This window comes from Lepus europaeus, chromosome 21, assembly GCF_033115175.1.
Source record: "Lepus europaeus isolate LE1 chromosome 21, mLepTim1.pri, whole genome shotgun sequence".
NCBI classification, from domain to species: Eukaryota; Metazoa; Chordata; class Mammalia; order Lagomorpha; family Leporidae; genus Lepus; species Lepus europaeus.
Window position 1 is genome coordinate 347692 of NC_084847.1, and position 13823 is coordinate 361514.

Sequence of the window (13823 nt, forward strand, 5' to 3'; positions counted from 1 at the left end):
AACACAGGAGGGAACAGTCCAGACACCCGTGGGTGCCCTCACCCATGGGAGAACACAGGAGGGAACAGTCCAGACACCCGTGGGTGCCCTCACCCATGGGAGAACACAGGAGGGAACAGTCCAGACACCCGTGGGTGCCCTCACCCAAGGGAGAACACAGGAGGGAACAGTCCAGACACCCGTGGGTGCCCTCACCCATGGGAGAACACAGGAGGGAACAGTCCAGACACCCGTGGGTGCCCTCACCCATGGGAGAACACAGGAGGGAACAGTCCAGACACCCGTGGGTGCCCTCACCCAAGGGAGAACACAGGAGGGAACAGTCCAGACACCCGTGGGTGCCCTCACCCATGGGAGAACACAGGAGGGAACAGTCCAGACACCCGTGGGTGCCCTCACCCATGGGAGAACACAGGAGGGAACAGTCCAGACACCCGTGGGTGCCCTCACCCATGGGAGAACACAGGAGGGAACAGTCCAGACACCCGTGGGTGCCCTCACCCATGGGAGAACACAGGAGGGAACAGTCCAGACACCGTGGGTGCCCTCACCCATGGGAGAACACAGGAGGGAACAGTCCAGAGACACCGAGGGTGCCCTCACCCATGAGAACAGCCCCAGGTCACCCCTTGGATACCGTGAACTCTGCCCCTCCCAGCAGCGCTGCCATGTCTTGTTGGCAGACAAGAGATCTGAGCCTGCCGCTCCACCCACAGCAGCAGAAGTCTTCAGAGTACCCGGCAACCCCCCCACCAAGGTCCCAGCACTGTTCCTGGCCTCTAGGGAGAACCTCAGCACGCCACCGTCACAGGGAATGACCCAGAATCCCCAGCTACCAGTGCATCCCGACGGCCACGCCTCCCTTTCCCGAGCCCGAAGCACGAGACCCACCAGGTAAGCCCACGGGACTTCAGAGCGGGGGTCTCAGTGCAGGTGTCAGCAGGAGGCTGGCGACCTGCACACCCAGACTTCTTAGTCTGTTCTCGACCAAGGCACTCCGGACAACACGACCATAAAGCCGTTACTGAACGTGCAAGTATCGCGTCAGATCAGGCGTGAGTCAGCCCCAGGGCAGCAGGGGGCTCAGCCCGCGCGTCACCCACACCTTGCCCTGGCTCGCGCTCCAGGTCTCAGAGGCGAGGACCGGAAAGGGACACCTGGTGCCCGCTCACCTGAACTCTCTGCCTTCGCTGTACCGTCTCCCTGAGGAGGCCCTCGGGGCAGCCGTCTCCATGAGCAGCTTCTGGGTGAGCCTGCTGGGCGGCGCCGCGTCCCGCGCCTCCTCCTCGTCCGTGTCCTGCTCACACTTCCACTCCTCGTCTTCATTCAGAGTGGGCAGGTATCCAGACAGGCCCTTCCCTGAGCCTGACCCAGAGCTCTGGTCACTACAGACCTTCGGGCTCTCCGAGCCTGTCCTCGTGTACTCCAAGTAGATGTCGGACTTGAGGAAGGAAGGGTAGGTGTTCTCCTCCATGGTGGCCTGGACCTCCGTCTGGGCCTGGTCGAACATGGCGGGGTCGACCTGCTGCTTCACGACGCAGTCCTTGATGAAGCTCTTGGTGGCCGGCTTGGTGTGCCTGGACACAATGCCAGTGCTGTCGAGGATGTACTTCCGGTAGATGGCCCTAGCCAGCTTCAGCCGCTTCTCCTCGTTCCCGTCGCAGGGCTCCAGCTTCCTGAAGCCGCTGCAGGCGAACCAGAAGTCCAGAAGGTCAGCACAGCCCTCCTGCTTGAGGAAAGTCCTGAACAGGCTGATCCCGTCCTGGTCGTCCAGCAGGGAGTGCAGGGACTCGGCCCACTTCAAGTACGGCGGCGTGGGGGACGCACTGCCCTCGGGCTCGTACCCCAGGTCCAGATCCGAGCGCCTTGGAGTAGCTGTCGACGTCTCCCCTTTAATCCCAGCAGCTTTGCCGGAGCAGAAGCTGTGGCTGGCGGGCCTCGGCTCTGTGGACACCAGTTCTCCCTCCTCCCCAGGCACCGGGGGCCGGGGGGCATCTTCGGTGAAGCTTGCTGCGAGGTCCAGGGGGAAGCCCTGCTCCTGGACGTTCATCGTGGACTCTGTGCGGCGAGCGGCAGCGAGCGCTGCTCCCTAACACACCCGTGCTCGCAGCTCACGGTGAGTCAGGCTGTCCTGCGGGAACCAGAGAGGACGCGGGTTAGGAAAAGGTGGGCCCACGCACACACGGCCGAGGGGCTCCCTCCAGACAAGACTGGCGATGACCCAAAGCCAGGAAGTCCGTGTACAGTTGAAACGGAGACACATTTTGGCCACAAGGTTTGCTCCGTATCAAGACAATCCCTACAAACTTCTACAACTACAGGAACGCCTCCTGCTAGGGAGTACCCAGAACACAGAGAACGCCCCTGCCCTCCAGTACCACTCTGTGCGACCACTGCGGAGGCCCTCCGTCCTGGCCGAAGAGCTGAGGGGCAGGCGGGCAGGAAGCGGGGAGGGCTTTCAGGTGAGGGCTGGCCCCTCACACACCCGGGACAGTCACCCCAGCTGTCAGGCGACACCCACTGCAGGGAGGCTGCTCTGGCTCCCACATCAGCCAGGTCCACAGCCAGGGTTCCTGCCTACTGTTTCACTTCCCACACGGGGGCCGTGCAGCGTGTGCGAACAGACCGCAGGGGTTCCTCCAACGGCAGGAGCGGCCGACCGTGGGTCACCTTCAGCACCATGAACCCAGGGATGGAAAACACCCCACACGCACAGAGCAGCCTGACACCGCCATGTGAGCAACCTTCCCCACGCGGCCTCTCTCTCCTAAAAGACGCACTCAAGAGGCAGAGGGCTCCCATCTGCTGATCCACTCCTCAAACACCCACTGCGGCGGGGACTGGGCCGGGGCCCGGCTGAAGCCAGGCGCTGGGGATCCAATCCAGGTCTCCCATATGGACGGAAGGACTCAACTCGGCACAACGCTTGCCACCCCCCAGCGTCTGCGATGACAGGAAGCTGGAATCGGGCACTGGAGCAGGACAGCCAAGCAGACGTTCTGACACAGGGCCCCAGGCCGTGTCTGCCTGGGAAATGCCCTCCTGATAGCAAACGGTAACCAGGTACCTCAGGAACAGAAAAGATTTAGAAAACAATGAAACGCGAATACAACTGCACTGCGACTCACATGACAACTCTAGAGCAAAACCAAAGCACTCAGCCCCTCGGAGGCCGGGGAACTGTGAGTTCTGGGCGCTGCACCCACAAGGGGCACGCAGACTTTGCTCGATCACGACACAGTCAGGACTCTGCCACGGTCTCTGGCCCTTCCTGCCACGCACTCTGGCAATAATGCCTCTCGGCTTAGCCAAGGCGCTGACTGCAGCACAGCCCGGAACAATGTAATCAGTGCTGGCTAAAAGTAAGTTAGAGAGGGGCCCGCGCTGTGGCGTAGCAGGTAAAGCTGCCGCCTGCAGTGCCAGCATCCCATATGGGTGCCGGTTTGAGTCCCAGCTGCCCCACTTCTGGTCCAGCTCTCTGCTGTGGCCTGGGAAAGCAGTGGAAGACGACTCAGGTCCTTGGGCCCCTGCACCTGTGTGGGAGACCTGGAGGAAGCTCCTGGCTCCTGGCTTCAGATCAGCTCAGCCCCGGCCGTTGCAGCCAACTGGGGAGTGAACCAGCGGATGGAAGACTCTCCCCCTGCTCCGCGCCGCCTGTCCTTCTCTGTGTGTAACCCTGACTTTCAGATAAATAAATCTTAAGAAAAGAAAGTTACGAGTTACACAGAGAGAGGAGAGGCAGAGAGCGAGAAAGGTCTTCCGTCCGATGGTTCACTCCCCAAATGGCCGCTACAGCCGGAGCTGCGCCGATCTGAAGCCAGGAGCCAGGAGTTTCTTCCAGGTCTCCCACTTGGGTGCAGGAGCCCAGGTATTTGGGCCATCTTCCACTGCTTTCCCAGGCCATAGCAGAGAGCTGGACCGGAAGAGGAGCAGCCGGGACTAGAACTGGCACCCATATGGGATGCCGGCGCTTCAGGCCAGGGCATTAACCCACTGCGCCTCAGCACCGGCCCCAAATAAATCTTTAAAAAAAAAAAAAAAAAAGTGAGCTGGAGAAGGACTTTACCAAAACACATCAACCTCAAATGCCCAGAGCACTGACGCGGAGGGGCACTGCCAGCCACCACTGCGGGCTGCGGGCTCAGGCCGAGGTGCAGCCCACGCCCTGCCTGCCTCCCACACCGCACACGCTTCACAGACATCCACAGGCGGGGGATGGGCCACAATGATGCCCCCCACTGACACTTCCACAGCGAATGACTGACTCAGCAGGACCAGCCTATTTCTTAAGGTCAAGGCCCCCTTGGGCTGTGGCCCCTACTGCTCAAAGAGCACTTCAGAAGCAGTCACTCCCTCGAGCTCCATCAGCAAGGGGAGACCCTTGGATACCTGCAGCCCCGCACCAGCTGGTGGACATCTGCCGTCCTCCCGTCCAGAACGTCAGCACAGGAAGGCAGGCCTGCGTGCTGACCATCTGAATCCGCTAGCCCCTGGACAATCTACAGTTCACCAGCCGAAGAGCTGAGTCTCGGACCCTGGCGGTGTGTCCGCACGGGAGGCCACTCAGTGCCCCTCTGTAAGGTACTGATGTCTCCCACGTAAATCATCATGCAGCAGGAAGGGCTTGCGACTAATAAGCACCGATAAATACCCCACTCGTTGATATAAAGGCAAAGGACACCTGTTGTGATGCCAACACGAGTCCTGGCGGACACGGAACGCTCGTGCTATGGAAAAAGCAGCAAATTCAAGCAACAGCCCTTGGTGACAGAACCGGGGCTGTGGCGTTTAGTTTATGTGTGAGCCATGTCCACCCGAACCACTTCACACTGTCTGTCAGGGCCCAAAAGCACAATTCACATCTATTTTTGGCTGTCGGCTGACAGAGACCTTGGGTGTCCCGGGAAGCACACGAGCACCCCCACAATCACTGGCGCGGGAGGAACCTGCTCCAGCTCCACGGGGAGGCCCCGAGCGTTTAACGCACACACACTCTCACCACACGCAGAGCAGTTACGTTAATTCAAGTTAGAGTCAAGTGCCCACAAGCACTGGATCTGGCCCACAGCCTGGAACCACCATCAATAAAGTGAAGCCATAAAAGGAACCTGGAAGTCTAAGGCTGTATTTACAATTCCCTCTCGTCACCACCCCAGTACACAGCCCGGGCACCACGGCGGCGAGCTCAAGGCTCCCCATGTTCACTTCGCTCATGTAACTTCCGAACTTTCGATTTACGTGACGTGTGGACGTAACAGAGCACGGCTGACCTCCCAACTGTCCACTGACCGAACTCCTGAAGGGCCAGGGCTACTTCACAGGCAAGCCACACGTCCATCACCCAGATCCTCAAAGTCCACTTAGCTTCTGAAACCAGAAACCCAAGAAAAGTCAACACCTGCTGGACATGAGGGGAGAACACCGTTTTATCTGCTTCCCCCCCTGTCCTGAACGGCAGTCCTTCGAACTGAACGAGCCGAAGCGAGCCGAAGCTATCTCGGGTCATCCGGCTTAGAATGCAAACAGGGCCCGGGGACCCAGCGGGCCTGAGATTCCCGCTGAAGAGGCAGTGCGCCGGGGGCGGGCAAAAGGCCCGACAGGAGCCCTGGCACCACTGAACACGCACTGTTTCCCGTCTTCCACCTGCGCTCAGAGCCTGCGGCCCTGGCTGTGCAGGCCTTGGGTCCTGGGGGCCGAGTCCCCAGGAACGCGGTGCGGATGGACTCCGAGGCCCACAGCCGAGCCACGGGCTCCTCGGCTTTCAGACTCACTCCCACTTTCCCCCCCAAGGCCCTTGCACACCCACCCACAACGAGACCCCCGGCCCAGGCGCACACAAGCAAACTCACGTCCAGCCAGGAGTCCTGGCGCCCCCTCAGAACCCCGGGTCTCCAGCCTGCCCTCCGCGCGCACCCCGTGCCCAGGGCGCTGGCCCCTCCATCCTCTGGCCCGCGAGCCTCTCACCAGCCACCTTCCCGCCCCCACCCCGCAGCCGGGACCCGGGACCCCCGCGCCCTTCCCTCGACCCTGAGGGCGCCGCGCGCCCCTCCCCTGCTCCCCGCGGACCCCTCCTCCCCCGGCACCCGCGCCCCCTCCCCTGCACTCGGCGCCCCCGCACCCTCGGCCCCACGCCCCACAGCCTGCGCTCCCCGCGCCCCTCTTCCGGGTCCCGCGCCCGGGCGCCCGGCCGGCCTAGCGAGGCCTACAACGCACGGCCGCGGGGCGCAGGCCCGCTCGCTCCGCAGCGCCGCCCGCCCCACTCACCCGCGCGCCGCGGCGGCGAGGCCCCAAGCGCGGCTCCCGGCGCGGCCCATGCGCTCAGCGGCGGCGCGGCGGGCGGGACCCGGCGGGGGCGCGGCCCGAGGCGGCCCCCATCGCGGCGGCGGCGGCGGCTCGGCGGCCCGCGGATGGGCGCGAGGCAGGCCGCGGGGACGCCGCCGAGGCCCGGCCGCCCGCCCGCAGCCGCCCACTCGGCGGGACGCGCCTCCGGCCCGGCTCCGGCTCCTGCGGCGGCGGCGGCGGCGGCGAGATCGCTGCCCGGAGCCGGGAGCCCGAGCCCAGAGCGCCGAAGCCCAGGCCCGAGCGCCCCCGCCGGCGCCGCCCGGAAGTGCGGGGGCGGGGCCGGGGCGTGGGGCGGGGCCGGGGCGGGGCCGGGAGAGCGCGGACGGGGCGGTGCGTGGGGCGGGGCCTGGCAGGAGGCGGGGCCGGGGCGGGGCCGGGGCGGGGCCTGTCGCGCCGAGTGGGGCGGGGCAGAGAGGCGGTGCCCGGGCTCCCGCGGCGGCGGCGGCGGCGGCCGAGGTTCCCGGGAAGGTGGAGGCCGGCGGGTGCCCGAAGTGAGGCTTACGCCGAGTCGCAGCCCTTTCCCGCTGCCCACGCGCCAAGGGCGCCCCGGGCGTCCACCCCGTCCAGCTGCGCCAGCTGACTGGGCCCCAAGGGAGCTCTGCCGGGTCAGCCCTGGACAGGAGGCCCCTCGCCCAGGCAAGTGGACATCCCAGGAGTATAGCGCTGACCTGCTCACGTCCTGCCCCTCGGTTCTGGTCAACGTAACCGACCGTGACCCTGAGGAGGTGGGCGGGGGTTCTGCTCTTCTCGATCCCCGTGCGGGAGGGACTCCGACTAGGGCACGGAGTGGCAGCCGCGGGGTGGCCCTCAGGCAGGAGCCACAGCCTCTGAAGAGCGGTGGGCGGAGCTGGTCCCCTTGACCTTGATTTCTCCCAGGCACCCTCAAGGATCCCAAGGGCTGCCCAGGGGTCCAGCTCAGCCAGGCGAGCCTGACAGCAAAGACTTCTGGGTGTCGCAGCCTCTCTGCTCCTGTGCCAGCCCGTGCCGGGGTCTCGGGTGTAAAGCATCAAGCCCCAGCTTGGCAGCTCCATCCAGGTCCCCCGCCCACACCCCAGGCCTGGAGTCGGCAGCCCCAGCACCACGCTCAGAACCAGCACTTTGCTCACCTTCCCCGGCCCTGCCAGGCCTCAGAGGGAGTTTCACCTGCCACTCCCACCCCCAGCCCAGGACAGACCAGGACCACATCTGTTGCAGAGCGGTTTGGGGCTGCTGTCCCATGGGTCCCACAGACTAGGAGGCTGCAGCTGCAAACACCTGTCAGTCACACAGCTTGGACAGCAGCCCTCCCGGCCGTCCCTCTGCTTTCAGCCCCCCACAGCCCTGCAGGGCCCTTTCTGAAGATCTCGCTGCCCCCGCACCTGCCTGCGCCCATGCCTTCAGGATGATGCCGCCTCACTCCCCCAAGTCACCTCACGGCACCCCCACCCTTCCTGTGGACACTGCTCATCCACCACCCATCAGAACTCCTCGCTCGGGGCTTCCACCCAGCTACCCCCCCCCCCCCCCGCGAGTGTGCCTGCTGCCTGCCTCTCCCAGGACTGAGCACGGTGCCCCTTGCTGGGTTTGCTGTGTGAGAAAGGGCTCGGAGGCATTCCCGTCTACTGGGGACCCAGGCCACTCCTAGGGCCATCAACACTGGCCCCACTGTGTCCTAGTACCAGGTGGCAAGCCCCATCCACCCCGGATCCTCGGTGCTGGGCACTCAGACCCCCTGAAGCCCCTTCTCCAGCCTGTTCCGCCTCAGAGGACACACAGTGGGTAGCCTTCATGGCACAGCAGGGTCTCCGTGGGATGCGGGAGTCCTGGGTGGGCAAGGCCGAGAGCAGAACCTCTCGGCCGGCCTTTGAGCTCCCTCCCCACTCCCAACATGGCCCCCGTGCTTGCCTTGTTCTGCAGAGCTGCTGCTGCGGCCAGGCCAGGCTCTTGGGTTCTGTCCACGTCCATCTTCCACCTGGCCCATGGTGGTGGCTGTCCCCAAGCCCCGGGACCAGAACAGGGCCCTCGGGCCTCTGGCTCCTCGGGACCCCTGCCCTGCAGGGACAAGAAAGGAATCAGAAGCAAGAAGGAAACGCAGCAGCTCTGCTGAGTGGGGCTGCGCTGTGGGCCCGAGCTGTGCTGTGGGCCTGGGCTGTGCTGTGGGCCTGGGGGCTGTGCTGTGGGCCTGGGCTGTGCTGTGGGCCTGGCTGTGCTGTGGGCCCGGGCTGTGCTGTGGGCCTGGGCTGTGCTGTGGGCCTGGGGGCTGTGCTGTGGGCCTGGGGGCTGTGCTGTGGGCCCAGGCTGTGCTGTGGGCCTGGGGGCTGTGCTGTGGGCCTGGGGGCTGTACTGTGGGCCAGGGCTGTGCTGTGGGCCTGGGCTGTGCTGTGGGCCTGGGGGCTGTGCTGTGGGCCTGGGGGCTGTGCTGTGGGCCCGGGCTGTGCTGTGGGCCTGGGGGCTGCGCTGTGGGCCCGGGCTGTGCTGTGGGCCTGGGGGCTGTGCTGTGGGCCTGGGCTGTGCTGTGGGCCTGGGGGCTGTGCTGTGGGCCTGGGGGCTGTGCTGTGGGCCCAGGCTGTGCTGTGGGCCTGGGGGCTGTGCTGTGGGCCCGGGCTGTGCTGTGGGCCTGGGGGCTGCGCTGTGGGCCCGGGCTGTGCTGTGGGCCTGGGGGCTGTGCTGTGGGCCTGGGGGCTGTGCTGTGGGCCTGGGGGCTGTGCTGTGGGCCCGGGCTGTGCTGTGGGCCTGGGGGCTGTGCTGTGGGCCCAGGCTGTGCTGTGGGCCTGGGGGCTGTACTGTGGGCCCGGGCTGTGCTGTGGGCCCGGGCTGTGCTGTGGGCCTGGGGGCTGTGCTGTGGGCCTGGGGGCTGTACTGTGGGCCTGGGCTGTGCTGTGGGCCTGGGGGCTGTGCTGTGGGCCCGGGCTGTGCTGTGGGCCCGGGCTGTGCTGTGGGCCTGGGCTGTGCTGTGGGCCTGGGGGCTGTGCTGTGGGCCTGGGGGTTGTGCTGTGGGCCCGGGCTGTGCTGTGGGCCTGGGGGCTGTGCTGTGGGCCCGGGCTGTGCTGTGGGCCTGGGCTGTGCTGTGGGCCTGGGCTGTGCTGTGGGCCTGGGGGCTGTGCTGTGGGCCTGGGGGCTGTGCTGTGGGCCTGGCTGTGCTGTTGGAGCAGGGTGGGATTCAGGTAGGCAGAGAAGGGAGCTCAGGGGCACCCCCTCAAAGAAATCCATCAGATGTGGAGGATGGTTCTGAAGGCTGTAGAGGAAGCAGCCCTGGCTGGCCACCTGCACCTGTGTCCAGGGGCCCGCACCCTCTCTCGTCCCCACTCCTGCACCCTGTCCAGGGCCCCACACTCTTTCTCGTCCCCACTCCTGCACCCTGTCCAGGGCCCCACACTCTCTCTCGTCCCCACTCCTGCACCTGTATCCGGGGGACCCACACCCTCTCTCATCCCCACTCCTGCACCCCGTCCAGGGCCCCACACCCTCTCTCATCCCCACTCCTGCACCCTGTCCAGGGCCCACACCCTCCTCCTCCCCACTCCTGCACCTGTGTAGTCCCCACTCCTATACCTGTGTCCAGGCCCCACACCCTCTCTCGTCCCCACTCCTGCACCTGTGTCATCCCCACTCCTGCACCCCGTCCAGGGCCCCACACCCTCTCTCATCCCCACTCCTGCACCCCGTCCAGGGCCCCACACCCTCTCTCATCCCCAATCCTGCACCCCGTCCAGGGCCCCACACCCTCTCTCATCCCCACTCCTGCACCCCGTCCAGGGCCCCACACCCTCTCTCATCCCCACTCCTGCACCCTGTCCAGGGCCCACACCCTCCTCCTCCCCACTCCTGCACCTGTGTAGTCCCCACTCCTGTTCCTGTGTCCAGGCCCCACACCCTCTCTTGTCCCCACTCCTGCACCCCGTCCAGGGCCCCACACCCTCTCTCCTCCCCTCTCCTGCACCTGTCCAGGCCCACACCTCTGTCTTCACTGAGGTCCCCTAGGGACAGACCTGCTTTGCCACCCAAGGCTTCTGTTTGATGAGCTGTAAGTGGCAATGGTTCAGGTTTTCTTTCCAGAAACCAAAGGAAAGGCTTAAAAGATGAAATTGTCTTCTGCAAGGCCACGGAGAAGGAATGCTTTGAAACTGTCCATCCGCGAGGACCGGGGCCACCCTGCCGCAGAGGCCGTCACAGGGGCGCGTGCTGCAGGTGAGGCCCCAGCAGGGACATCTCGGTCACCGTGTTGGGCTCTTTGGTCAGGCCCAGTGGTGGTTAGAAGGCTTGGGAGGAGGACGCAGAGGAGCCAGACTGACCGCGCACCGCACTCAGCGGGAGGCCCAGCCCCCAGGCCCCAGTTCTCACCCCTGTTCTGAGCTTCGGGGGTCGGGGGAGGCAGGTTCCTCGTGCCTCAGCCCAGGGCCAAACGAGGGCGCGGAGTGGCGCCTGTGAGACAGGCCGCAGGGAGAGGGGCGCAGGACCGCACACAGAGGCTGTGATACGGCCATGGAAAGTTCCTGGAAGGGAGCAGAACTGTGCGTCAGCTCGGGAGCCTCGTGCCGTGAACACGCCGTGGCCGTCACGTGGAAACCACCGCGCGTCCCTCCACCGACGCCGGCATCAGCTAACCCTTCCGAGAGAGGTGGGCTGCAAAGGCACCAGCCCTGGCTGACGGAGCCCACCGCGGGCAGTGTCAGCCCTGCACGGTGACCGCCACACCACACCAGAGAGCGCCACCTTCCTGGGAAGTGCATGCTGCCTTGGGCTTCCCGGGCTGGAGCCTCCCAAAGCTCGTCCACCAAGAGCAGCTTCCAGACCACTTTTACCCACGTTCCCTGCATGGACCATCCACCCAGGAGACCTGACACCGCCCCCACATCCTGCCAGCTCCAGGAGGCGAGGTTCAGGCTCCCAGGGCCAACAGGAAAGGAGAAGCACCAGGTACAGGGTGACACCCAGCAGGCTTGCCCGCCTGAGCGGTGCCCGTGGCAGCCCCGTCCCAGGCATGGCTGCCACCCTGCTGTCCAGAGAGGAGTCCCTCCCGCTGCGCCTGTCCCAAGGGCTCTCATCCCAGACACAGGGTCCAGGAGCCAGGACAGGGCCAACACCAGCAGAGAGCTGAGTTGGGTCAGGGCTGGCCCATGAATGTGGGGAGTACAAGGTCCAGACAGCCCTTGTCTGCCACCCCAGCCACAGAGGCCAACGAAGGAGGGCAGAGTCAGCCTACCCCTCCCCAGTGCCTCCCCAGCCTCAGGCCTCCGGCCCAGCCCCTCTTCCCTGGAGGCGAGCATCTGCCTGTGTCTGGGTGAGACAGGCTGTCCGCTCTGGCACAGCAGGGTCCTGAGCACACCTCACAGCTCAGAGGCCCGTGTGCGACCCTCTTGGACCTGCCCTGGGCAGTGGGATGGAGCCCACAGCCGTGGCCCAGCTTGGGTGTACCAGACAGTACCAGAAGGGGCAGGGGCCTGCTGGCCTCCCGCGACCCCAGGCGAGGGGGTTTCTGAGTGAGGGCATGTACCTGAGGGCTCAGCCTGGCTTCTGGAAGCACAGGGGAAGTCACGCCTCCCCAGGAGCCTGCTGTGGGCTCACTGGGACGTCCTGCCCCGTGCTGGTAACCACCATCCCCACAGCAGGCCCTGCGGGCCCTGGCAGCTCCTGTGTCCCTGTTAGCCTCGCTCTCCCACCCGACTCGGCCCTGTGGCCCCTCTCCCGAGAGGCCCGCACCACCCTGGGGACCAGCAGCCACACCTGGAGCCGGGGGTGCAGGCCAGCTGTCCTGCCCCAGGGCCCACCTGCGCCCCCTCCCCTTTGCTGCCCCAAGATGTCTCTCTTGGCTGCCACAGCCGAGTCCCACGTGTGTGATTCTGTGTGCTGGGCTCCCTCTGGCCCCTCTGCTGCCGCCATTCTGTCATGCAAACAAAAGTGCACTGGATTAGCCACAGTGGATTAAAAGATTTGCTCCTCAGAGTTCACCCAGTAACCTAACAACCGAGGCGACGGAGGCTTTGAGCCCCCAGGATGTGTCCTCCGTGGGCAGCAGGACTGTGGGCAGGGTGATTCCACACAGCCAAGGCCAGTCCTCAGCCAGCTCTGCCCATGGCCAGGCCTGCACTCTCCAATGGCCCCTGCTGGGCAGGACGCTAGAAGACGGAGGCGCAGGTGGGAGCACCAGGCCCCGTCAGGACCGCCTTCCCGGGGATGTGGCCGTCAGCGGCCCAGCCTTGCCTGTGCCCAGCCCAGCCACCCTGCAACCACCCACGGATGCCACACGCAGCCGCAGCAAGGACGTGGAAACGTGCGCGGTGGCCGCCGCGGGCAGGAGAGCTCCAGGCCCTGCCATGCTGCCGGCGTGGCCCTCCCGCTCACACGCATGCACACGCAGGTTGCACACGCGCAGACACACAAGCACGCCCCCCTTTCATCTCCAGAGGAGACTCCATTGACAAGCTCTCAAGCCCCAGCTGGCCAGCAGGGCCGTCCTCTGAAGTCCGAGTAATGGGATTTGGCGCTCTGATCCATCTGGGCTGGCCGCCCCTGTTATAGGTGGACATTTTTTTAATCGCTCTTTTTTGCCTCAAAAAAAAAAAAAAATCATAAGGCTCCTTAGACTGCACCGACTCGACCCAGCCTGCCGCCTGGCCCTGGGAGCACTGGCCGGCACACCCGGGGCCAGGCGGCCGGGGCTCGACACAGCTGGCCACTTCCGTGTGAGGCACACCACGGCGGCCTGGGCGCTGGCGCGGTGGGAGCGTCCTGCTTCGCACCATGTCCTTTGTCTCTTCCCCTGACCCTTCCTCGGGACCTCTGGGGAGAAGGTGCTCGGGTGGGGCTGGGTGGGCCGAGGGCAGGGCCGCAGCCAGAACAATGAGCACGAGGAGCACGCCCAGCTGCACACCTGTCCACCCGCCCGGCTCACCTCACCTGCTCGCGTCCCGCCGTCCTGCCGGCCGCCATGATGGGCTTGGCTGTCCGTCCGAGCAGTTTCAGCCACTCCAGGACGCGGGTCCCTGCTCTTGGCCACTGTGTGGCTGGGAGGCAGAAGCGTGACTCTGGGCTGCAGCTCAGGCTCCCACCGCCGATTGGCTGAGGCAGGGACCAGATGACGGCCTCAGAACCCTATGGTAACCATGGCAACCAGCCCCTTTAGACACCGCCACCCCTGAGCCACTCCCGACTGCTGAGGGAGCAGCTGGCACCGCCGGTGGGCCCGTGCCAGGGTCCCCTCAGAGGGCAAGCCGGGTGTGGCTGAGTGACAGCTGCTTGTCACCAGCCGCTACGTGTCTGCACGCGTGTGTTCTGTGCGTGACTGGCATGAGGGGCTTCCGGCCCTCTTGTGGCCTGTCCCGGGCTGCTGCAAGCCCTGCCTGGACCCCTGTGGCAACCCTTGCTGAGAGGGCTTCAGGTCAGGCTTGCCCCAGGGGCCGGAGGCCGGGCCTGGGCAGGCGGGGTGGGAAGGAGGACAGGGAGAACTCCCCACCTACCCCAGAGAAAAGGGCCTCTCCGCTACCCTCTCATTAGCCACCACC

At 65.5% G+C, this 13823-nt stretch overlaps 1 protein-coding gene and 1 pseudogene across 3 annotated transcripts in view; both read right to left on the minus strand.

Moving 5' to 3' along the window:
• Positions 1-2131, minus strand: part of AXIN1 (axin 1) — a 53633-nt gene extending 51502 nt beyond the window's left edge. For all 3 annotated transcript variants that reach the window (XM_062179687.1, XM_062179686.1, XM_062179685.1), the window contains exon 1: positions 1173-2131. In XM_062179687.1, the coding sequence (XP_062035671.1) occupies positions 1173-2050 (878 nt within the window). In that variant the 5' untranslated portion in view covers positions 2051-2131. The remainder of the gene's footprint in view (positions 1-1172) is intronic.
• Positions 2041-13251, minus strand: LOC133751034 (small nuclear ribonucleoprotein-associated protein B'-like; annotated as a pseudogene).
• Between the last annotated feature and the right edge of the window lie 572 nt (positions 13252-13823).